At 41.5% G+C, this 25,780-nt stretch overlaps 1 protein-coding gene across 2 annotated transcripts in view; it reads left to right on the top strand.

Moving 5' to 3' along the window:
* Positions 1-24,283, top strand: part of EDN3 (endothelin 3) — a 92,864-nt gene extending 68,581 nt beyond the window's left edge. For both annotated transcript variants that reach the window (XM_083146843.1, XM_083146842.1), the window contains exons 3-4: positions 14,771-14,929; positions 17,031-24,283. In XM_083146843.1, coding sequence (XP_083002969.1) covers positions 14,771-14,929; positions 17,031-17,049 — 178 coding nt within the window. In that variant the 3' untranslated portion in view covers positions 17,050-24,283. The remainder of the gene's footprint in view (positions 1-14,770; positions 14,930-17,030) is intronic.
* Positions 24,284-25,780: the final 1,497 nt, after the last annotated feature.

Genomic DNA, 25,780 nt, shown 5'->3' with positions numbered 1-25,780 from the left:
CCCATATTGTGCGGCATTGTGGCAGTTACGTTTTTGGTGCTAGTATTCCAATTGATAGTGGGACTCTGGTATAGTGAACGCCAGCATTCTGACTGCTGGGATAGTGAACACATCCCATTTATACATATGGTGTTTGTTAGTAAAAGTCTGAGCTTATTGGCCTAGAATATCCTCTTACTGCTATACTACAATGGTGTAATTATAAATTGAACCCCCCCTTCCATGGCATTTTAGCGCCACTTACACACCTAATGCCCCCACTTTAGACACACACAGAATGTTCACACTAGTGCCGCTTACACACATAATGCCCCCCCACTAGTGCCGCTTACCTACATACTTGCTGCCAGGGGTTTCATGATCATTGCTGGGGAGTTTCACTGTGCCAACGCTCCTGAAATCTGCACTTCCGGGTAGCACTGGACGTGCTGCTGCGCTCCTCTGGCAGATGCTAGAGGTAGGACCGTTACCATCTGTCCCCTCTAAGACTATGGCCATTTTTGGAGGTGCGAGGGGTCCTTTCTCTGCAGGTTCCATATTAGCAGAGACAATGCGACCCTGCGGTTCTGCTCCCCCCCACCAGTGTCTCCCACCTGATGGCACAACAGAAGATGGAAGAGGGAGGCAGCAGCATCGAGCACGATCTCCTCTGCTCCTTGAGATTGTGCACCGCCATTCCTTAACCCTTGCTTTTTAGGTCATCTGTTTTTTATGGGTTGTAGAGGTGAGATCACATTTGTAAAAGTAGTAAGACTTATTTTTTTTTACTAAAATAATGTGAAAGGGTGTGTTCGCACACTTTTCACATTATTTTAGTATCACCTGAATGCATTAAAATGCTTTTTTTGGACAAATTTTCATGAAAAGCTGCTCTAAACCCTAAAATTTGCATTTTGTAGTAAACAGATTTCATTTTCCTTTTATAAGTAGGTAGAATCTGGTTACTAAAAATGTGAAATGTGATCTGGCCAAATTTACTAAAATAAAAAAGTGAAAAATTAAAGAAGGCAAATGTCAGCTGGGGAATCACAGGGCTTTCAGGCTAATATGTGTTCCTGCATAGCTGTTTCGGTCCCTAGGCAGAGAAAGCAGCGCAGGGATGGGCCTGTGTATGTCTGATAGACGCACAAGCTGATCACCTGCGCAAAATAAAAATAAAAAATGAATACTCCCCCTCCCAGGATCCGATGATTGGTTCTCCAGTGAGGGCTGACTGTCATCAGGGCTTACTGTCATCAGGGCTTCCTGCAGCTCTGTGAAACCTGGTGCTGTAACGTGATGCTGCAAATCGGCAGCTCACTTTACAGCCCCGGCGGTCACAAAAGTAAGACTCCCCGAAGACTGGCAGCCCTACAGGAGCCAATCCACAGGTGGGGATTTTGCTCAATGGTGGGGGTGGGGGGGAATTCCCAGAAGTGGCAATATTGGTGCAGCACAGGATCGGGGGGTTATTTCTTTACAAAAAATACTCTGATAGTACTGCATAAACCCATCACAATGACAGAGCTCTCTCGCAAACTGTGTCCCTGCATGCAGTAATTAATATATCCGTGTGAATTAGTCCATTATCACATTACGAGTTGGGCTGATATTATCACAACACATCCAGATCTGAGGATGCAGATGGTGATTAATCGGCCAAATAGAAATGATCGTTTTTTATGGTTTACATATAAGCTGGTACTTGTGTATTTTGGCGGCGCCCCCGATGTCCGTCGTACGACGATCAGATCGCATCGCATGCCATGCACCCGATGGCAAAAGATGCGACGCGATTTTGACCCCTTATACGACCAAAAATCGTATAAGCACCCTAAAGGGTGCTTTTGAGCACCCAAATGGGTGCTTACAATGTTAAATGCACCCCCACGACACCCCCCCACTATAAACGTGAACCCGAAGCGTGGCGAGCGGCGGCGGTACGCGTCCTACGACCTTTTCATACCCCCACTATCCATGTCGGCGTGGAGTTGAGAATAGAATAGTGTGGCGAGCGCAGCGAGCCACCGAGCCCGAAGCGTGGCGAGCCCCGCGGATACCTTCACAGGTAAACGCGTCCCTTCGCGGGCTTCACCACGCCTCGCTGCGCTCGCCACACTATTCTATTCTCAACTCCACGCCGACGTGGATAGTGGGGGTATGAAAAGGTCGTAGGACGCGTACCGCCGCCCCTCGCGGGCTCGCTGCGCTCGCCACGCTTCGGGTTCACGTTTATAGTGGGGGGGTGGCGTGGGGGTGCATTTAACATTGTAAGCACCCATTTGGGTGCTTAACATTGTATAAGCACCCATTAGGGTGCTTATACAATGTTTAATCGCATCGCATGGCATTGTATGCCATGTACAATGGCATACAATTTCAAAATTGTATGCCATCGTGCACTATCGTACGATATCGCGTCGCATCGCATACCATCGTATGCGTTATGGTATGCGATGCGATGGGCGCCGCCAAAATACACAAGTACCTATAAGCTTATAGGGAGGGGATTTCTTATACTTTGATGTTTACTGTATACACCGTTCTAATGTATGTATTATGGATCATCCTCAAATAATTCGGCAGCATATGTTAAGCCACTAATCATTTGTTACATAAAGCGTGGCTATACTTTCCCAATCCGGTGTGAGAGTATACCATCCTTCCCACAAACTTCACATTGTAATTTGAATGAACTTACTGCCAAGGAAGTCTGTTTCTTATTTCTTACATAAAAGGCAATGTAATGGAATCAGTGCTTGCAGTAGATCAGTATGTGGGAGCTTGGCGTTATCCGAGACTGTCTGACAACATGCATAAAAAAAAGTCTTAATTATGCAGCATTGTCTCCTTATATTGCTGGAGGCTATATGTGCATTTCACACTTTAAAAACATTGGATAGTGTGAAACATCCTTGGGCACATTATTAATTAAAAGGTTGTTGCTAAACACTTCCATGTGCAACTACTGGAAGAATGTGATCGTTTAGAACTTCTCCTGAAAGTTATTAAAGAGGACTGCAAGACCGCGTATTATAATGGCAGGTGTCGTCCAGACCACACAGCGCTCCATTCCCAACCTCCGGTCACTCCTCTGGCTATGTGCTTGCATTTCTTTGACACTGAGAATATATCAGTCACACAGTGTTCCCTGGATAGCTCGAAATGTTCTTTTTAGCTAGCAAATTGTATTCATTTTTTGGGAGTTTCTCTATACAAATGATGATTTACTGGCTTGTACTTGTACATTTTGCTAAATATTGCACAGAAGTATTCTGCTATGGAGCCTAATAATGTTACATTAATATTTAATTTAGTCTATTTTACGAATACGTAGGGCCAGATGTTATAGAGTAGAAGACATGGTCTTGCCTTGTGAATGATTGACTTCTTATTTTTAAATTGGGTAGCGTTCAACCGGCAACCCGCACAGCCGCTGAACTTGGACACTATTACAGCCGGCCCACAACTTTAAAATCTCAAATGCTTTAACAAAATAATTTTTTTTTTTTGTGCTACTGTATATCATATAAGTTTAATGAAATCTAATAAAGATACTAGCCCGAATGTGTAAATGTAAAGAAAAGAGGAATCCTATACAATAGTTGTTCAAGTTTATTTTAAAATCATTGTTTAACACCGATACTTAGAAACCAGGGTATTAGGAAATATCCAACAAATGTAATGCAGTATTGTATTACAGATATACATCCTAAAATACAGTAACAAAGAAATAACATGGTAGAAAGAGATTCCGGTGGAATAAGGGTTTAAATAAAAACACGGCTGGTCACTGCCAGCATCCTGAACATAAGTATATGGGATTCCCTCCATCGGTATGCCGGCATTGGTATTCTGACCACTGCCGGTCATCAGTATTTATCCTATATGAACAGCGCAGTGGAGCAGCAATGCTCATTTTCCTTAGGCATCTATATCAAGGCTACAGAATGTATATACGCAATCCAAAGTCCGGATTAAAAAAAAAAACCTATATCTAATAAAGATTTTAAAATGTGAATAGGGATTGGGTGCACCTATGGTAATATATGGATTCCTGTTTGTTTTGTACATACAATATATCTGAATCGCCCACCTGCAGCTTACAAAAAGGAGAGCTTATTCATTCCCTGATGTAAGAATTATCTTAAAATGTCCTTGATTAGAACTATATACAGGTCGGGTATCCCGTATCCGGGCATCCCGTAATCCGAATTATTCCAAAAACCGTGGTTTTTTGGAATAATTCCATTTTTTTTTTGTTCCCCCCCCCCCCAACCCTCTTTTAATACTTACCAAGTCCTCCGGCGTCCATAGCAGGCCTTCAGCATCCTCTCCGGCGTCTCCAGCGGTCCCAGGAGTGCTTTGCGCGCGCCGGTGACGTCACCGGCGCGCCTGGGAACTTGCGCAAAGCACTCCTGGGACTGCTGGAGATGCCGGAAACGGTGCTGGTGGCCTGCCATGGACGCCGGAGGACTCCATGGACGCCGAGGGACCATTGGGGACCCACCAGGGGCAGGTAAGTATGGCTAAAAAAAAATTATTCCAAAAACCGGAATATTCCCTTATCCGGAATGCTCGTGGTCCCGAGCATTTCGGATAAGGGATACTTAAACTGTACTGTAAGCAGCTATTGCTCTTTGTGTGGAATATGCTGTAACAAGATTACAAAATGTAGGTTCTGTAATAATCCAGTATGGATGCCCAGCACTACTTATACTTTCCTAAATACATTGCTTTGTCTGTTTTCTCTTTTTTCCCATACTAGGGATATTTAACCTCTTAAGTATATTATCTGGTGGGGGTGTTTATAATATATATTATGTAAACCTGATGCCCAACTTTACCACCCCCCTACCCCCAATATCCTCCAGTTGTAAACTGGTCTAGAAGAGAAATTCATACCAGCTGCCAATTACCTATAGCATGTTCTGGAGATGATTAATCAGTGAATGGTTCTGGGACATCTGATAACACAACAAGGTTTGGTGCCCAGCAGGGGATCACCAGGTTACTTTAAAGGCAAGTCCAAACCTGTTCATGTTTAACATTCAAGGGTGCCCAGAATTTGGAGTGGTATTTATGTAGCTAGATTCATTTTTTAATACTGGTCTAAAATGTGATATCATCTAAGAGGGGTTTGTTCTACTGTAAGCCTACTGTATGTTAGTGAAACGACGTTGGAGCAGACAAATATAATAAGGCAGAGGCCAGGGATGAAAATGAGCAGGATGCAAGCATGCAAAGAATGCAAAGTCACCCTACCTTAGGGGGACAGAGACCCCAGGCTACTATAACTTGATCTGACCATCAGTACTGACCTTTCTATCCCATTAGACCTCAGTGAACGAGCCCAGCATGAAAGAGCATGACTTCCTTCCCCACCCCTATAAGGGTTCCTGAGACATCAATGTCTGATCTGGTTTACTAGAACATAGTGAGTTTCATTTAGGCACTAGAAATAACATGCAAAACAAATCAATGAAGAAAAGCTGTATAAGAAAGAGAGAGGCTAATACAATATTATCAATAATATCATTAATGCCACTCATTGTCAATAATATTTATTACGTTTCTTATATAGCGCACATATTCCGCAGCGCTTTACAATCTATATTCCCTACCAAATGTACACGAACATGCAGACATTCTAGGGTTCATTTTTTTGGGAGCCAATTAGCCTGCCAGTATATTACAGACTAGGTTAAAAAAAAGGACCGTTAGATGGGGCATTATCTGGTCTAATTTCCTCTCCTCTTAATGCTTAGTACATTTGCCCCATGTGCAGGGCTGGCATCAGAAATCTTGGGCCCGGTACATAGACATCTCTGGGCCCCCTACCCCAAAAAATACCCTGTTCACACACACACACACACATACATATATATGTGTGTGTGTGTGTGTCTTTTAATAGGAAACACTTCATGGCCTGTAAGCATGATAGCGATAGATAGATAGATAGATTAGAATGATGATTGATAGATAGACAAATAGTTAGATATGAGATAGATACATAGATATATCACAGTGATGATAGATCGATAGAGAACTGTCTCTCCTCCTCCAAGGCACTTACCTGGTCAATTAAAAAGGTGGAGTAGGCATTAAGCAGGTTCTCTGGACCTTTTTCCTGTAAATCTCACACTCCTGTTAAGCTCCGCCCCTTTTTTGTATGCTCTATTTTTCCTGGCTTCTCATTGGTGGGAGTCGGCCATCTTTGCGTAGTCTTATGGGGGCAGCCATCATCTTTTAGCTTCTGCTGCATGCTCAGCAGCATACAGGAGCAGAGACAACCTACTCCTGGCTTCCAGAGAGAGAGAGAGAGAGAGAGATTGCTCTGCATATGTTTGTTGTCTGCTTCGGAGCAGACGGCATAATAAAAATACGGAGTGCATTTTTTTTGTGTGCCCCGTGATCTTGGGGCCCGGGTCAGATGTCCCCCTTGACCCCCCCCTGCCGCCGGGCCTGCCCATGTGTGGAAAATGCAGGTAAATGAAATAGACCTAAGTGTAATTGTCAACAAAGTGTGTGTGTGTAATAAATATTATAAGCTTTACCTAACAGTTACATATGTGGGTACTATTATTGGGTAGTGAGGGTGAGGTAAATGGCTGGGGAGGCACTGGCTACTTTCAGAACCAGATTGATATACTATATGATTTGGTGGTGAAATATAAAAGTAGAATACAAAGATTATAAGAACAATGTACAGATATTAAAAATCTTTTCTTTGTTATTATAATACTTTTTATTGTCGAAACTCTTGCGTGGGTTATGGCAGGAGAGGCTCCTTCTCCCTTGTCTGCATGTCACTGCTTGGTGGTTTATAGGGGATGAAACCAGCCCTGATCAGCCTTGAAAACAATTAAACAGACATAACAAAGTATTCAGTAGTTTTGAGAAAACAGTCTCCTTTTTTATTTTATGTTTTGTAGACTTAACTTTATTATTTAAAATATTAATGTTGTAAAGTATCATGATCATTGTTTGCATTTCAGATGGTGTAATGGTTAGCATTACTGCCGCACAGCACAGAGGTCATGGGCTCAATTCCCACCATGGCCATAACTGTGTGGAGTTAGTATATTCTCCCCATACTTGCGTGGGTTTACTCTGGGTACTCCTGTTTCCTCCCACAATCCAAAAATATACTGGTAGGTTAATTGACTCCTAACAAATTAACCCTAGAATGTCTGTGTGTGCGTGTACAAGTGGTAGGGAATATAGATTGTAAGCTCCACTGGGGCAGGGACTGGTGTGTGTGTGTGTGTGTGTGCTATATAAGAAACTGTTAATAAATAAGGACATTTCACCAAAGACTTGCATTCTTCAGCAGAAAGAGGGGTATTCAATGCCTCTGACGACGAGCACTGCCGACAGCTGGACATCAGAGTACTCTACTTCCCCTTCACTCGCCATTTCCACCTTGCTGATTTCATTCGGCGAGGTGAAAACGGAAAGTGTGGCCATTAAAACGGTGGGGCTCACCACAACATGCAGCGGACTCACATTTGCAACGGACCTCGCCATTTAAGGGATCCTCGCTGCCCTCTTGACCACGGTGAGGGGGTTGGACGGCGAGGATGTCTCTTCCTCGCCGAAAATAAGCCATCCTCGCCGTGGCATTGAATACCGCCCAAAGTGTTAGGGAAAAAAGAAATTAAATTTCACCCTAAAAATAAATTGAGATTCAACACCATTCAGGTAAATAATAAGGAATACATCTAGAATGGTTTAGTGTGACAAATGTTAATAAATCTCAGATGAACACATAATGGTATTTTATGTAATAGATTTGCTAGTCACACATTTATTTTAGGGAACCATTGAAGACGAGAAAAAAAAAACATTTATTAGCAGATTTATATTCGTTTTCTCCTTCATCTTAGTGCCATGTGGCTGGAGAAGGGTTAAAAGTCTTTCATCATTGATCAAAGTGTGTTTACTTTTAATTCCAATCTGATGATTAGGATTATAGTGTGTGGCTTTTCTCAGTTCTTAACATTATCCATATGATGTTTTATACTGAACTACAAAACCTCTGAGAAGTCTTCCATCACTGCACAGCCTCTGGAGTATGTAGCTGCAGTATTGTCGATGTGCATGATTTGCATCATCTTGTTAGAATGCATCCTGATTTAATTCTGAATGGGAAATATTTGTTTGCATGTCTATTTTTCACCATCTATGACATACTGTATACGCTTTCTGGGACCTCCCCAGGCATGTTGTTGTGAAAATATGCCACAGAGACAGTACAATGATGACCCAGGAGGGGGCTGCCTAGTGTCATTTGTATTGATGGGGTTTGCCTGTAGCCATAATCCCCAGACTTTCTCTGAACAGCAATCTACTTTTTTTTTTGCAATGTGCTTTTAATTTGGGGTTGTGTAGGTGGCAATGTTTTCTCCGGTTTTCTGTATGCGATTTGGTGGTTTTGTACTTTTTTATGTAGAAGTTACACCAGGAAGTCAAGCACTTAGGGCCTTATTTTGGTTCATTCTTTCTGACAAAATCCTTCTTAGATGGACAAAACCATGTGCACTGCAGGGGGGGCAGATGTAACATGTGCAGAGTGAATTAGATTTGGGTGAGTAATTTTGTTTATGTGCAGGGAAAATACTGACTGCTTTATTTTTACACTGCAATATAGATCTCACTTTGAAGTAAAACCCCACCCAAATCTAATTCTCTCTGCACATGTTACATCTGCCCCACCTGCAGTGCACATGGTTTTGCCCATCTAAGAAGGATTTTGTCAGAAAGAATGAACCAAAATAAGGCCCTTAGTTAGGTATCCCAGACCATTTGTCATCAGACTGTGATATTTTCATCAAAATTCATCTAACGGAAGGCACAGAACATGCTCCCTGGGCCAAAGGTCATCCCGGCATACACCATCTTGACATAAGACAAAGGTGCTGGCCACTCCCATAGGTATTCTAGACCATTCCTCTATGAAGTTCTCATCCAAATCCATCCAGCAGAAGGCCCTGAACATGCTCCCCATGTCAATGGTGTGCTCAGCATACTCATCTGTGGTCGGCTCCCGGATCTGACCACATTTCTTAAATTCCATGTCCTCTACCTCTTTATGTTATTCAACTTTGCCATTTCTTGCTTTCCTGACCCATTTTTAGCCCCACAGAACCCCCATGGCTTCAAAATTGGGGGTCTTACTGGTTGTGAAAATTGGACCCAATCAAGCCAAATTGGTCCAACAGTGTCCAAATGCATACTGGACTAACAGACCCATATGTAAGAGAGAAAGCTTGACCGAGTGAAATATAAAGTTCTGTATTTACAGTATTAAATATTAATGTTGCTTATTGCTGACATGAGCCAACCTATGTGTTTATGCACATTTACCACCAAAACTTTTGGGCGAAACAAAACAAGATTTTACCGCAAAATATGTCTGATGGTCATTTGTCTAAAAGATGACTCCCTTTTGGGTGAAAACACATAGGATATGGCGACACATATGCAACCATCATTGTAAAAACAGGTCCCTCATCGGGGGGGGGGGGGGGGTTCATATTCTTTTTACACTTTTCATTTCTTTACTTTTGGATATTCAGTTCTTGGAATTAACCTTTTTATTGCCAATACTGATTATTTGATGGGTTGAAATTCTGGCATGGGCAAAATCCTATGGATTGGCGAATTCGCCATCGATCCACGTGTCTGACCGCTTTTGGTCAAGTTCTCACCGATTTTTCGATCTGAAAACACCTGCAATTGCAAATTAGTGTCATTTTTTCCGGCTAGACACTTACTTGAATACCTCTTTTAATTCCATTGTAAAACCCTAATGGATATATATGGTTATATTTAAACCCTTCAATCAATTGATTGAGATATAAATATATATATAATCTCAATCAATTGATTGAAGGGTTTAAATCTAACCATAGTATAGGAGTATAAAAATCACAAATCACTGTTAGCTGGTAAAATTGTTTGTATAACTTTCATTTTGCAAACATCTGGCTACAAAAGTTTAATTTGAAACAACCATGAACAAGCGACTTGGCACAAAAGCCAAATAAAATTGTATAACAAGTTATATATTTTTCCAATTAACAATTGTTCAGAGCAGAGAATGCGATGGAAGCACTGCCTATGGCACATAAACTTGTGTTTCATCAAAAGACATGGGTCAGCGTGAACTTACTTCCTAAAATAGAAACTTAAGAATTGAAACATCTAACAAAAGAAGTGAGGGAATTGTAATATTTCATGCGTAATATGGGAAAGTTGGGCACTGGCTCTGTATATCCAAGTCCACATCAGGTACACACCACTATCAGTTGTCCAATGAGAGTTCATTGCATGAGCCACACCACGTTCTGAGTGGGCACGCCTGCAGTGCACGGGGAGGATGTGGACACCATTGCAGCAATTATGGGGGAGGACACATTTGTATGTGAAATGAGATGAATAGCAGATGTGCAGTACCTGTATTAAATCATGTACACATTAAACCTTCAAACCAATTTTTTCAGTTGTGTGTTGTTTAACTGCAGCAATCTAAGTAAGAGGCAGATTGAATCAAGCCATCGATTACTCCAAAATCTGCGTGATTTATTCTGAACATATATATCTGTGCAAATTTTCTTATGAGACTCAATGTTGCAGTCGTAGTTCTTTTCCCAATAATAGTTCTGTGCTGCTCCATATCCGATGAAATCGCACACAATATACAAGTCCCTATATATTATTAGTGTTATGACTTGCACTGCGTGGTATATTTGAAGCTACACCTATGAGGGCACAACTACCTTTGAGCAATGGCATGGTTTTAGTGAATGTAATTTACAAATTAGGACATTGGTATGAAAGTCTGCTGTTCTCACTATGGGGATGATGGAACCTTGCAGAGAGATAACGTTCCAATTAGCTGCTGTCATTTTATAAGCTGTGTTGAAAAATAAGTTAGGAGCTGATTGGTTAGTACATTTCCTCCTATGACCGTCAAGAAATAGATAAAAACTCAGTCAATATCATTGCACCATCCCCATCTGTCTATCTGCTTTAATCTCACACATCTGGGTTTCTTCAACATTTTAAACTTGTCAGAGAAAGAAAATTTATAAATGACTAGCAGCCAGTTGCAATTTATTCTGCAGAATATTTGCTGAAATGTGAACAATCTGAGAAAATACTTTAATATAGCAGGGATTGTGTAGTGCCCATACTGGCCTAACCTCCCGGAAGCTTTGGGAGGAACCTGATTTTTGGGGTAGTCTGCCGCAGCCCAGGAAGAGTTGGTGGCTTTCCCCATACTGCCTGCCTGCTTCCTATTGAAGTTACTCGGACAATCACGAGAGCTGCAGGAAGGGGGCAGGGATAAATTACTGGATTAATTTAATTAAAATTCCTTACCATGAACCTGTGAGTTATGGATGTTTTCCCTTTTTAGGGGCGGGGACTGAGGAAGAGACCTTTAAGCTCCTGAAGTAGCCTGCATGGTCTCCTCTCGGGGCTTCTTCCGGAGAGACTTGCAAAGTAGATATGTTTGTTGATGCATCTTCTAGATATAGGGACTACAGTGTATTGCTGTAATATTACTCCAGCAGATATGAGATTTTTTTTTTCCCTCTGGGAGCTTAAGGAGATGTCCTGGTGGTGGTGGTGGTGCTGCTGCTTATCTCCAAATTTCAGCTGTACTACTACTGTTTTGTCTTGTTTTTTTGAAGGCCAAGGTGTGTGGCTTAATCACCCAGCGAACATGAACAAAAATGTTCCAGGGATGTAGTACCTTGGATATTCCATAGATGCACGCAGGGGGGTTTCAGAGTACCTAGACCCCCCCACCCCCCAAGCAGATGAAGCAGGGTTTCCTCCTTGGCTAGAGAGCGAGAAGCTGGCTGTCACCAGAGATTCTCCAGCAACATACCTCCCAACTTCAGTCTGTAAAGGGGTTGGGGCTACGGTGTGAGTGGGTGTGGCCTCAGGTAAAGCACCACAACCTCCAATTTTAGGATTTTCGGGGGGTGCCCAACACACCCCTCGCGACTGAGCAGCCCAGAGCTCCCTCCTTTCCCTGCACTGAAGACATGCAGTGCGATATTCAGTGATCACCACTGCTCTGCAGAGAAGCAATAATCTCTGGCTCCCCCAACTGCACTTCCACGGGACATTGCCACCCGCGGGAGGGACAGTCTCCAAATAGCAAGACTGTCCCACTGTAATCAGGATGGTTGGGAGGTATGCAGCAGCCAGCCCGGTCGGTGTCACACTTGTCGGGGTGAAGGAAGGCCAGTATTTCCTACTGAGGGGAAAAAAGGGTCTGTGGGTCCCTCCTTGCCAAAGCTTAGAGGGTCCCCATCCCAAACCCCTGAAGGGGCAGGCATCATTGGATTTCTCTCTGCATTATGGCTCAAGGTCATTCCATTCTACCCAAGGTTGGCCGAAGCTTCCCCTGAACTTTGGTTCTCCCCAGAAGAAGAGAGTCTAGGTGACAAGGGGAGAATGTAGCCCATAAGTGTCATGCCCAGAAGCCACAAAATGTGAACAAAACATGAGAAACAAATAAAATAGGTGTGGTGTAGTGCAAAAGTGCAGACATGTGAAAAATAAGCCCCAGGCAAAACTTTTGCCTGGGGAAGTGTAAACACTTTCCTTGCCCTAGCCCAGGGGTTCCCAATCTTTTTTGAATCACGGCACCCTAGAGTATCAAAAAATTTTCACGGCACCCCTAGGCCAAAAATTAATTTATTAGATTGGGTTATATGTGATTCTTTGGGCCAGGTATGTGGTAAAGGACAGGATTTGCTTCTGTTTGTACACATTTTATTAATGGCAGCCACCAGCATTGCTTTTGCTCATAAATAATTAACCATTAATAATTTGAGTTGGTCCTGGACTACCAACCCAGGGCACCCCTGCGTGTGTCCTGAGGCACCCCAGGGAGCCACGGCACACAGTTTGGGAACCACTGCCCTAGCCAAATGGCCGTGCACAGGATAAAAAGTGCATCCTGAAGAGATGAAGTTTGGTGACCACCATGCACTTCACACATCACCAATGCATTTTAAGGCACTCACGGAGCACACAACACCTCAGAATGTATCCTTATTGCTCAGTGGTGTGATTTTTGGGATTGAACAGCAGGGGGCAGTGTCGCCATGCTGTGAGTCACAGCAAAATATGGGAGACTGGACTGCTCCACACAGGAGTATGGGAGCGCTGCCTGAAATACAATAGTCTCACTGTCATTTTTAGAGAGTAGGCAAGTATGGAATTTGCCCAACACTTATAGTATGTGCTGAACATTCTAAATTTATGGCTGTAATGCTGTGGTCTTCTTTTAAATTAATATATTGGTGAATAATGATGATAACTTGACATAACTATGATAATGAAAATTGTCCAGTAACCTTGCAATTTACCAAATCTGTTATTACTTTCCTACATGTGCAGCTAATAAAAATGTCTTCCCTTGGAACTTTACAATTAGTCTGTGAAGATTTTTGAATGTAAATTGGGCTGATGCAGGTTCATAAGCTGCTGCTGCTGCATAGCTGAGCGGTGGCGTGGTTAATTGTCCATATTGTTCAATTCATGGCTCTATTCATTTTCAAAAGACAAAAAAGTAGTAGTTGGTAAGAAAATGCAGGTTCATATTGTAATGGACGTTTCGCCTTGGAACAAACCTGATCGTAGCTGGGGAAATAGGTCTTGAAGTGAAAGATTTTAATCCTATTATTGTACAGGATGAATCTGAAGACATGATTGAGAGGGATGCAGTGTAAATCCCGGCGGTCAGGATCCCGGCTTTCAGAATCCCGACCGCTGAAATCCCGACACTTTCTCCCTCCGGGGGTGTCCACGACACCCCCGGAGGGAGAATAAATTAGTGTGCCGAGCGTAGCGAGCGCAGCGAGCCCGCAAGGGGGGGCGATCCACGTCCCCCCCTTGTCGGGATTTCAGCGTCGGGATTCTGAACGCCGGGATCCCGACCGCCGGGATTTAATACTGAATCCGATTGAGAGATGGATACATTGGTATAGCAGATGTGTATTATATAATAAGAGCCGCTATGTACAAATGCTTCAGGAGGCATCTTGTTGGCTTCTATGATCTGCTGCTGCACCCAAAGACGCAGCATCAGATCACATAACCCAGTGGTTCCCAAACTGTGTGCCGTGGCACCCTGGGGTGCCTTGTGGGACTTGCAGGGGTGCCCTGGGTTGATGGTCCAGGACCAATTCAAATTATTTATGTCCATTATAATAGTCAAATTGGGGACAGACAGTACCAAATCCTGTCCATTACCACATAACTGATCCGAAGGATGAGATTTAAGCACAATTTATTTAACTTATATTTGTTTCTAACTTTCTCAATGAGAAAACTTTAGCCTAGGGGTGCCGCAAAAACATTTCTGGCGCTTTGGGGTGCCTTGATTCAAAAACTTTGGGAACCCCTGACATAACCATTGATTTTGTCTGTATCTCTGTATCTGGCAATACTATAGGCAGTATTATCATTTTATTGCAATTAAAGTGGAGGAGAGCATAAGACAGATATAAGACAATGAGATAAATGTGTAGAGAAGTGTGCCCCAGGGGAGAACTTGCTCATGTCAACCAATCAGCGAATGCATATAATTTTATAAAATGGACTTTGATGTTACTTCAAGGCTGATTGGTTGCCATGGCATTTCTCCACTGACTCTTTTGTGGGGAAACGTTGTTTAATATTTAACCTTTTTTAATGCATTTCTTTGTTATCTATAAAGTGGGTATTTTATTCCTGACATTTACCATGCTTGGGTTTGCAGAAGAACAGTGCCGTATGGACTTTCCAGTTACAGAGGAAGCGTACGAGAAAAACGAGCCGCAGAAAAGATGCAAATAAGCTCCAGGTCATCTTCCCGGTGTTCATGTACAGACCCCAGGGACCAGCACTGTGGGAGTTTCTGCAAAGGAAGGACAAACAGGTGAGAATGAAGGTTACTTATATTCAGTGGCAGGCCAGCTGATTGTGAATGAAATAACTCTATAAGTTATAATTTGCTGACCTTCATGGGAGTAAAACCAGTTATAGAACTAACAGTAGCCGCATGTTACGTGGCCTTCCAGGTAATATTTAATATTTAATTTCAACTGGGTTTGTTCAATATGCGCTTGTTGGGTTGACAAGCATTGGGTCAACCACTAATGCTCGATATCTAAAAAGTCAACATGTTTAAGGTTGACATGGACAAAAGGTCAACACAATCGTTAGGTCAACACTGAAAAGGTTGACATGAAAAGATAGGCATGAGTTTTTCACGATTTTTCCTAAAAACTGACTTGCACATACTTCAACATCCCAGTGGGCGAAGAGGGAGAATAAAATAGTGTGTGACCAGCACAGCGAGGCACTGTGCCTGGAGCATGGCTGGCAATGCAAGGGGGCATGGTACATGATACGGAGACCATATCAACTGACACAAACCTGAAAACATGTCAACCCTTTTTTCATGTCGACCTTTTGCTTGTGTTGACCTATGGCCTGTCAACCATTAGTCGTTGACCTAATAAGTGTCTCCCCCACAACCCATACCTAGTTTCATCAGTAATAAAAAATAAGAAAAAAATAAAAATTATATATACACACACTGATTAGAGCAGCCAGCAATAAATCTGGTACTACAATATAAATGGACAGAAAAACATGGCTGATGTGGCTGGGTCCAAATAGAGGGAAGCTTCCTCCTTTCACTGAGGCTACAAATACCACGTGCCAGAATAGAGTTCTTCACTGGAGCTAACTAATAACCATAATTAACTTTCAACCTAATTTTCAGGATATTACCACCAAAACCTGTATTCATCAATATTATGGGGTATATTTACTATTCATCGGCATGTCAAAGCCACATATAATCTGTGTATTTAACTGATGGTTTTAAATGGCAATAGAAATAAATGATAAACTAGGCTTGTTCATCACTAATTCCTATTGTCATTTTAAATACACCAGTGAAAGCCAAACCACAACTTAGTAAGGGGGAGATTTATCAAAGTTTGGGGATAAAGTACCAACCAATCAACTTCTTTCATTTTACAGGTTGTATTTGAAAAATGACAGAAACTGATTGGTTGGTATCTTTTACCTCCATGCTTTGATAGAACAATACTCAAGTTTTAAGGCCCCCATACATTAGGCCGACTTGTCCTAAGGACAAGTCGGCCCAAACTCCCCCAGCAGCTCCCCGGGGAGCTTGATCAGATTTGGCACTTGATGTGCCATTATTACATGTGATAAATCGGATGCGATTTATCACATGCAAAAAATAAAAAAAAACCTGGGGAAGCGGCAGCAGAGGAGTGTCCAGGAGAGTTGTAGAGGCAGGCGGGTATCGGAGAGCAGGGTCCGGTTCGGGGGATCGGCATCCGGCAGGCTGAGACTGGGGGACAGGTCTGGGGGAGCGGCAGGAAATGTAGCGGCAGGGGGGGACCGCAGACGCAGATCACAGACCGGGGGCGCGGCGGGAGAATAGAATGGTTTCTATTCTCCCGCTCGCCGTGGGGACCAGGGTAGCAGCGGGAGAATAGAAACCATCCTATTCAAAAGACTGGGCGGCCGCTGATTGGCTGAGAGCTCATTTCTTCCTATTCTCCCGCCGTGCCCCCGGTCTCTGCTCTGCATCTACAGTCCCCACCTGCCGCTACATCTCCTGCAGCTCCCCGCTCCCAGCCTGCTCCTGCCGCTCCCCCGGACTGGTCCTGAGAGGGGTCAGGCTAGCGCCCGCGGCCACAAGAGATACCCATAGATATATCGGAACTGAAACATCGTGGGTACCCACGATGTGCCTATGATGGGTCAGATTCTGATATATCTTATGTTCAGCAGGTCAGACGACCTGATCCGATCCGATGCGCTCGGGAACACGCATCAGATCAGATGTCACAAACTTCAGATTTTGGGCCGATTTTCACCAGATTTATCTGCCCAAAGTGCTGAAATCGGGTGAAATCGTCTCACAATCGCATAGTGTATGGGGGCCTTTAATGTACTGTAAACTTAACTCCTCCTTTTTCTTCTTAATATAGGGCTGAAGGTGCCATTTAAGACAAGCAAGTTTGATACATGAAGCCTTGTAGCAGTAGGCAGATAAGCCAATGGTGGACACAGCAGCCGATAATCATTCAGGCACAAGAGACATTAAGCATTTTGGTTCTAAAGAAAATGTCCTTACCTCACATCCAGTATTTGTATACAGTGAAGAAAGATAGCGGGACCATCCTACTGAGGATATCTTCAGCCGTGTATAGGCCAACTGCTCACTCCGTCACCTCTAAAGGAGACTGCAATATATTGCAGGATGCTGCAGACTTCCAAATGCCCTTTCCACAGAAAATCTACACGTCACACAATGCTGATTGGATAAACATTTTTTTCAATGTACCATCACTTAATACAAAGAATTTGTGTTAAATCTACTGCATATATATTTTTTTTAAATAATTATGCATAGGAAAGGTTTGCCTGACTTATCATCCGATTCGCTATACATGTACATTCAAGACTAGCGGTCCTTGGAACTTGTCACCACAATGATACATGGGACCCATAACCATTAATTGTGCTGCATCCTGGAAAAAATGGCAGCCTGTATAGATGAGATACAGGGAGCATATGGGGCAAAAGGAAATGCTGTGCTTGGTACATTGCCTATCAGTGTTTAACCTATGCACAGAATAGGAATCAGGACATGAAGGTGATCACGCTGTTCAGCCATACAGTGCTTCTTTGTCTAGAGTGATTGTGAATGTAGTCAGCAAAGTTGAAACCTCCGTCATCCAGTGGAGCAGGGCACCCTAACTTGGTCCTAATGTGTGAATGGATTACCAGATGACCCGTGGCACAGAAATCCACCAATATACTGCATGCACTCTGGAAATACAACTATCCAGCTACAATGTCTCTTGTCCCTATGGACTGAAATTGTCACTGGAAGCAATTTTTTTTTTTACAAGAATTCCATTGGATTTTTATAAAACATCCCGCAGCTGTACATTTTAGAGATCCTCGGGCAACCTATGGCTAGTAGGGCATTCTGGTACTTTTAGTTCCATAACAGCTGGAGAGCCACAGGTTGCCTACTTCAGAAATACATATATAAACAATGCTTAAAAAAAATCTATTTTCTTTAAATGAAGAGTGAGTAATTGCTCAGACATTTTGAAAAGTATATTTACAAAGGAACTGTGCTCTCTCAGGGTAATATCATTTGTTTTTTTTCATTCAAAAAGAAATTCACATCTGGAAAATTGGACACTTTGACCACCTTTTGTTAAAGCATTTGCAATAAAATACTTTGGATTTGTTTTGTTAAAATTGGCACAAAATAATTCTCTGCCCAGAAATAGATTGGTGTTCATGTAGTTCCTTCATGTGGCAAATAATCACAGACTTACACTACAGTTGGCTGTCTTAAGTAGATTAGCTATTTTTTTTTTGTCATTGAAGAGAGTTGCTGGGATCACGGCCATGTTGCTTTTTAGGCTTATCTTAAGTTAAATGCAAATCGCCTTTAGGACGTTTTGGGGTCATTTTGGGGACGTTTTGGTCCATTGCCTCCACAGGAGGATGTGATTTGTAACTAACATTGGGAAGCTATACAATTGTTTATGCATAGCTTCCCAAGTTCTAAAACCCACTGAATTCAGCTATGTACCAGTAGAATCACTAATATTCAGACATATCCCACGCAAGCTACCTAAACATTTATATAGAGAATTTACCTAAAGTGCTATAACATTGCCCAAATAGTCCAATATTGTAATGGATATGTAACTACAGAAAACTAAAGCCAAGTGCACATTAGACTATTTTACATTAATGCACGATAACAACCATTCTAATCTATGCAGTATAACTCCATCACACCATGTAACCTGCTGAGCTGCGTCAGACCCCATATATTCTGCAACAAGTAGATGCACACATGATTACCTGACCACCAGTGTTGCATTCACATAAAAATTAAATTAAAGTATAATTGAATGTAATTATATTTCACAAAAATGTAATAAGGATATATTTCAGTGGTGAATATGTCAAAGAAAACTTACTTGAACAAAAGCCTAGATAACGTTTATATTTGTCTTCATCTCGACAAACTCCATTACATATATAGTACAGACATGATCACTGAAGACTAGAAAAAACTCCGGTAAGCCATTTTAGAATAATTTATGTCGTTTTTACTCTATGCAAAGTTACTGCTGAAAATGTAAATCACTATTAATAAATACGTGCAGAATGAAAACCGGGGGCCTGTTAATGGCTCCAACCATATTACATGAAATCAAACATTTGTAGAGATGCAGTGTTAGTCATTTTCTCTAGATAGGATTCTGCATGGGAGGTAAAGTCGATCGTCCAGCTTATTAGCTGTAAGTGCGTTCATTGGTAACACATCATGGAGGAAGTGCAGTAGTCACCTTGCAGATAGGCTCCTGGTGTATATCCAGAGACCACAATATGAGCAGGAGACTTCTAGTAAAGATTCCTGCAATCAGCATTCCGTTCTACCAACTTTGGTAAGAATTAGTTGTGTACTGATTGGCCTGTGATTTTAAAGTACACAAGATTCACTGAGCCTAACCTCAAATATAATATTTTATCATAAAGGTCTCTCTCACATTTGTATCTCTAGTGGGGCTAATATGCCATACAGAATGCATATACAGGTATACATATACAGATTATTTTTTATATTCATAATAATACCCGTGAGGATGTGATAAACATGAGATGTGATAAACAGTGAGTGACAAGTATAGGTTAATATAATATTAACCTATATATCTTTGGGTGGGGTATAGCGCACCGACAGGTCAGTATTCCGGCAGTCAGTCTGATAACGGAATCCTGACTGCCGGGACTCCGAAAGTGGGGGCAAGCGCAACAAAGCCCCTTGTGGGCTTGTTGACTCAGGAGGTCATCCAGTACCCATTTCTTTTATATCAACCTAACTGTATAAACTAACCCAAAACAGTCCAGTCACAAAAATGTTGTCCCAGATTGTTTTTCCGGTTCACTAACCATAACGACACCCATTTGCAATGGAATCCAATAGCCCCTGATAGCTCAATAATAACCACCGGATATATATTCCATTATCGAATAAGAGCAACCTTCTGTCAGTGTCAACCTATTCACTGTCGACCGTTTGAAGGTGTTGACCTAGTTACGGGCGACCATTAGTGATCGACCTAGACATGGTCTATCTCATATACCGTAACCCAATATGAAGTGTTTTGCGTGTCACTGTCCAATTCCATAGATAATGTAAACTTGTTATTGTGGGAGGAAGAAATCTGGGCTTTAAGATTAATCAACATGAATTTTGCCTGTAGTGTAGTGTACAGACACATGCATTCAGCACAGAATCCCGTTCGGTATTTCCTTATCACTTTGGTCACAAAGTCGTCCCAACCAAGGTTTTCCCCTATGAATATCCCTTGGGATGAATAGCTAGTAAAACAGCACCTAAAGTGTTAACCCAGCATCTTCTATATTTATGATGACTTAGGACATGCAGGCCAAGCTGGTGACACCTGTGAGGGTGCAGTAGTTGGAGAATGAAATGAAAATGATAAAGTGTTGGAGTGTGCATAGAAAGCAAAGTTTGTTTTGTGGGAGGACACAGTATTATTCTATCTAGGTTGCAGAGATCAGATATTGGGGGAAATGTAATAATCTGAGACTTGCAGGCAACTGAAAAATGTCAGCAAGCTTACCTGGTGTTTTAAAGTGGCAATCATTTAAAAAGGCAAAACCAAGTTGATGTTTCTTATGAAATGATTGCCACTTTACAATTAATAAATAGACTTGCTGAAATTGGATACATGCAGTTGACAGGTCATTACACTGATCACTTAAGGTTTTTAATGTTCTTGTTGCTATTCTGTGGTTCATTTTAACACAAAGTTAACATAATAAATATAGTCATAACTTCCCTTCATTATCAAAAAGAAAAAAAAAGGTTAAAGCAATCAGTAACCAGACTTTCAGTTGGCAGTCAATCGTTCAACATGATGATGGTTGGCATACTGTACCTAATATGTACTGTAAGATTTGAGTTTTAACAAAAATATTCATATTCAACACTTTTCATACCTTACCATCCATGTGGACTGTGAAAGGGAATGGCAAAGAGAACTGTGCCTGAAGCAAATTATACTAATTGGGGAACTATGTGCATAAAAAAAAAAAACTGACACCCAAAAAAGTAATTTCAAACTTTTCTCATGCGTCAACTATTTTCATGTAGACCTTTTTTCAATGTTAACCTTTGAGGGGTGATTTTTCAACTGTAAATCTATTGATCTAACCACAAATAAGTCAGTATTTTAGGATAAAATGTGAAAAGGGTACATTGATGATTATGGTGGTAGTCCAGAAGTCCAGAAAGTTCAATATAATGGCTATGCTGATTCACAAGGCTAGTCACGAACAGAATGTCCTGGAGTTACCGTGGGCCATAATGTAATTACCCTCTTTGATGCTAAGCAATATAAATATTGCTAGCTTAATGTTTTTGTTATTTAGGCAACAGATTATAAATTGTATGGAAAAATACAGTTTTATTGTTGCTACAAAAATGTCCTCTATGTAGTTCTAGAGCAATTCCCTCACATGGCAGAGTCCTTTGTCTATTACCATCGTATGCCTCTTACTTGACAGTCCCTTGTTAATTCTCAAAACTTATTTACCATGCAAAGGAGAAGGATGCAAAATATAAAACTGGGATTATGGATGCTTTTAAGACAGTGGTTCCCAAACTTTATTCCTAGGCATCCTTAGGTGCCGCGAGGCTCTTGCAGGGGTACCCCATGTTGGTCCAGGACCAAATTAAACTATGGTCAGTGATAGGCAAAACCAGTGCTAGTGGCTGGCAATCATAACTTATGTGGACAATAAGCACAACTGTGCACCAACACATAACTCACCCTAACGATGGCAGGTAAGCGCAGTGTACATAATTCAATGGGTGTTTTTTCAAATTGAAAAACTTTTTTTTATACTGGCGGTGCCATGAAAAAACAAATCTGATAATCTAGGGTGCTGTGTTTCAAGAAAGTTTGAGTACCATTGCATTAGGGTATTCAGGGCAAAGGTCATAATAAAAAGTTAGAGGCTCATTGTTTAACCCTTTTGCAGCGGACAACATCAGTCTTAAAACAGCTGATGACGTACCCCATTTGCCATCTGCAACAAAGCTGAATTTAAAATAAAGTGGCCCTGTCAATTTTAATATAGAGATGGGAGGGTACCATGTGCATAATCACTCCCATAAAGACACTTGGAAGGTACCAGTATTTGGATGGAAGACCCCCTCTTTAAAATAGTTTTCCACTTTTACCTATTATCTATTGATCACTTGTGATTGGGCTCTGCACCCAGAGAATACTTGAGTAATGCCGAGTAAAACCGGGCCCATCCCGGTAGATCTGATCATTGAATACCAAACCTACTGTAATGCACGCACTTGTGGCACTACTGCAGTTTCTGCATCTCTAACAAATCAAAAGCTAGTGACCTGAACCTAGCATAGTAAATGAGGGACACTGTCACTGGGTCGACTCAATTAAGGCCAACATACATTGGGCCGATCACTGAAGGTCGACAGGGCTTGGGTCGACACATGAAATATGTTGACATGGCTAAAGCCGACAGGGTTGGAAGGTTGACCCAAGCATTAGGTCGACCATGGGATGGTCGACAGTCAAAAGGTCAACATGAGTATTAAACTTTTTTTGCAGACAGGTGGTATTTCATGCCCCACCATCCACTACTGCATGGTGGGAGAAAATAAATATGCATAATGCATAGCGGCACCATGCCCGAAGTATGGCGAGTGCAGCAAGTGTACCGCGTTGGGACACGGTACACATAAACCGTGTCCATGTAGACTATGTCAACATTCAGGACAAAAAGCCTGTGAAAAACTCATGCCGACCTTTGACTATTGACCTTCCCATTGTCAACCTACTGTTGAGTTGACCTTCCAGCCCTATCGATCTTAGTCATGTTAACCTATTTAAGTTGTTGACCTTTAGTGGTCACCGCCAATGTTTGTCGACCTTAATTGAGTCTACCGTATGACCCATACACATAAATGATTCCCCCACAAGAATTCTGGAAACTGTTAGGGGGGGAGCAATTTTTAATAATTAATATTTTCATTATTACCAATTATTATTTGATCTGATAGAAGAGCCATATGGGTAAAGAATAAAACTACTGAAATAATGGGCTGCTCACAAGATGCACCCAATTCAAACAAATCCATTAAAAAAATAGATTTAATGTGCAAACTTCATAGAAAACAGTCATTAAATCTGTAGCCTGGGGCAGTTGGTCACATGTTTAAAATTACCCCGAGTATATCTTTATAAAGGAATTTATGGAGAAATTCTCATGTAAACTATAATTATATACTACTCAGTTATTGCTGGCATTTTCTCATTAATAAACTTTGATATATGTATTAAACGTCAACAGAGATGAATATATTCAAGACAAACTTACTTTACATTTTCTGGTATCTCAAGAACTTTCTCTCTGGGGGAAAAAAAGATGTATATCAGTCAATAGGATGTTGAAGACTGGGAATAAACATATATAATAGCTTGTGAGCCAACCTGGTTATGCCTTGTAAATGACTGCCACTTTAACAATACAGGCAGACTTACACAAAGTTCAGCTTCTCACAGGCTATTATATTAAAATATAATATAATTACAGCAAAAACATCTCTACTAAGTATTTAAAAAAATATATATCCCCCAGATAAAACAGTTCAGTGTAATATCTAGATTCCACCGTACACGTATATTTTTCTTTTTACGACTTGGGTATATACCTATTTTTCCAATTTGCAATCCTACAAAATATATTTGTTATTAAGTATTTAATTTGTTTAATTTTGTTTATCAGATTGAAAATTCTTTCTGTCCGCCATATGATTACAATACAATGTGTGACCTAAATTTGAATGTATCAGTTAATTTGTTTCTAGCTTTAAGACAACAAACCAGCTATTAAAATGATTTGCTTTCACTATGACACGTAAAAAAGTGCCTTAGGCTGCGCTCTAAAGGTATTTGCCAAAAAGATATAAATTATTCTAGCATCAAGCAACATGTATTTTTCTCATGCTATTATTGTATAACTGCTCCCTATCTGCCGGCTTGTGCGCTGTACAGTTATATATGTGGACTATTTATTGTGGAAAACCTTCCAATACTACATTTTGTCTTTTTTTTTTTTGTAGAAGAAAATCTTTATATATAAATATCTATTAAAATGTAACTTTTTGTTATAAAGAGACAAGACTCCATTGTTTACTCTTCACTTAAATATAATCTGCAAAACTAAACTAGAGACATACCCAGGTGGCTTTGCATATCCTTGCGGCAGCATTCAAAGGTACAGCATCCATTGATTATCCAGAGTCCAGAGTAACCCTATGGTTGCGCATCATGACTGCAGGAAGTAAGTTGGCCCAGACTTAAGGTTGTGACACACCTGCATTTTGCTGCCGCTCCCTAGCACCTCCCACAAATGGTCCCCAAGTTTCAATCATTTTCACAAGACCATTACGTCACATGCACTTTGCAACTCATGCACAGGCCGCCGATAATCACTCTGATTGGGTTATTATTATAACATTTTACTATATTTAAAAGGCACAGGTGACTTAATTAGTACCTGAGTGATTCTGATTAAACCATCTGTGCTGAAGCCTGGATATCACTAAAACCTGCACTGTTGGTGTGCCTTGAGGACCGTGGTTGGGAATGCCTGGTGTAGAAGAAGAAAGAATGACCCACAGTGTTGGAAGGCAGCTGAAAAATCCATAAGGGTAAGCATAGAGGAGCAACCCCTGGACTTGGCTGAAAGCAAGTCATTGGTGACTTTGACCAGGGCAGTTTTACTGGAGTAGAGTGGGTGAAAACTACATTGAAGAGGATCAAGAATGGAGAGGTCAGAGGTAGCTTGTGAGTGGCTGTATATCACTCAAGTAGTTTGGATACAAATGAGAGAAGAGAGAATGGGAGGTAGCTAATGGGTGACATAGGGTCAATGTTGGGTTTTTAAGAATAGGTGAGACAAGAGCATATTTCAAAGGAAGGGGGTAAAGATGCAGGTAGAATATGATATGTTGAAGTGTGCAAGGTGAGAGCATGCAGTGGGAGAGAGGAGGCGAGAGGGGAAGGTACCCAGGGGCCTGAGGACTAAGTGGTCTGCCTTGTCTGTGGTGGGGTAGAATTAGCACATGATGGTTATGCTGGTGGGAGAGGAAAGTAAGGGTTGCTGAGGGGAGATGGGAGGAGATTGTGTTAGATGGCCTATCCAGTCCGACTCCCAACGAATAGTTTACCTATTAACATGAGATAAAAGAGACATTGCCCAGTCAAAATTAGGATTTTGGTTTCCAAAAATTGAGGGAAAGCTGGAAGTGTTTTTTATTTACTTGGGGCATCCAAAATAGCAGTAAACGGAGTTTGCACCATTTTCCAAGTGGAGCTACAGGCGCTATGGCCACTATATTTCAACACTTTGAAATTCAAGCAAGTGGTATAGTCAAAAATGTTACCACATGTTGGTCTAATCCCTTCCAAAGTTCATTGTGGGCTTCACAACACAAAATAATATATAATCAATGAGGGTGTGTGTGTGTGTGGGGGGGGGTTTGTAATGGCTTGCTTATTGGGGAGGGCACGACAGGCCGCGATTCCGGCAGTGATGTCAGTGGTTACAGACAGCCATATAATTGCATGGG

Source organism: Crinia signifera, chromosome 6 (assembly GCF_055691185.1).
Source record: "Crinia signifera chromosome 6, ASM5569118v1, whole genome shotgun sequence".
NCBI lineage: Eukaryota > Metazoa > Chordata > Amphibia > Anura > Myobatrachidae > Crinia > Crinia signifera.
This window is presented reverse-complemented; position numbering and strand designations above follow the sequence as displayed.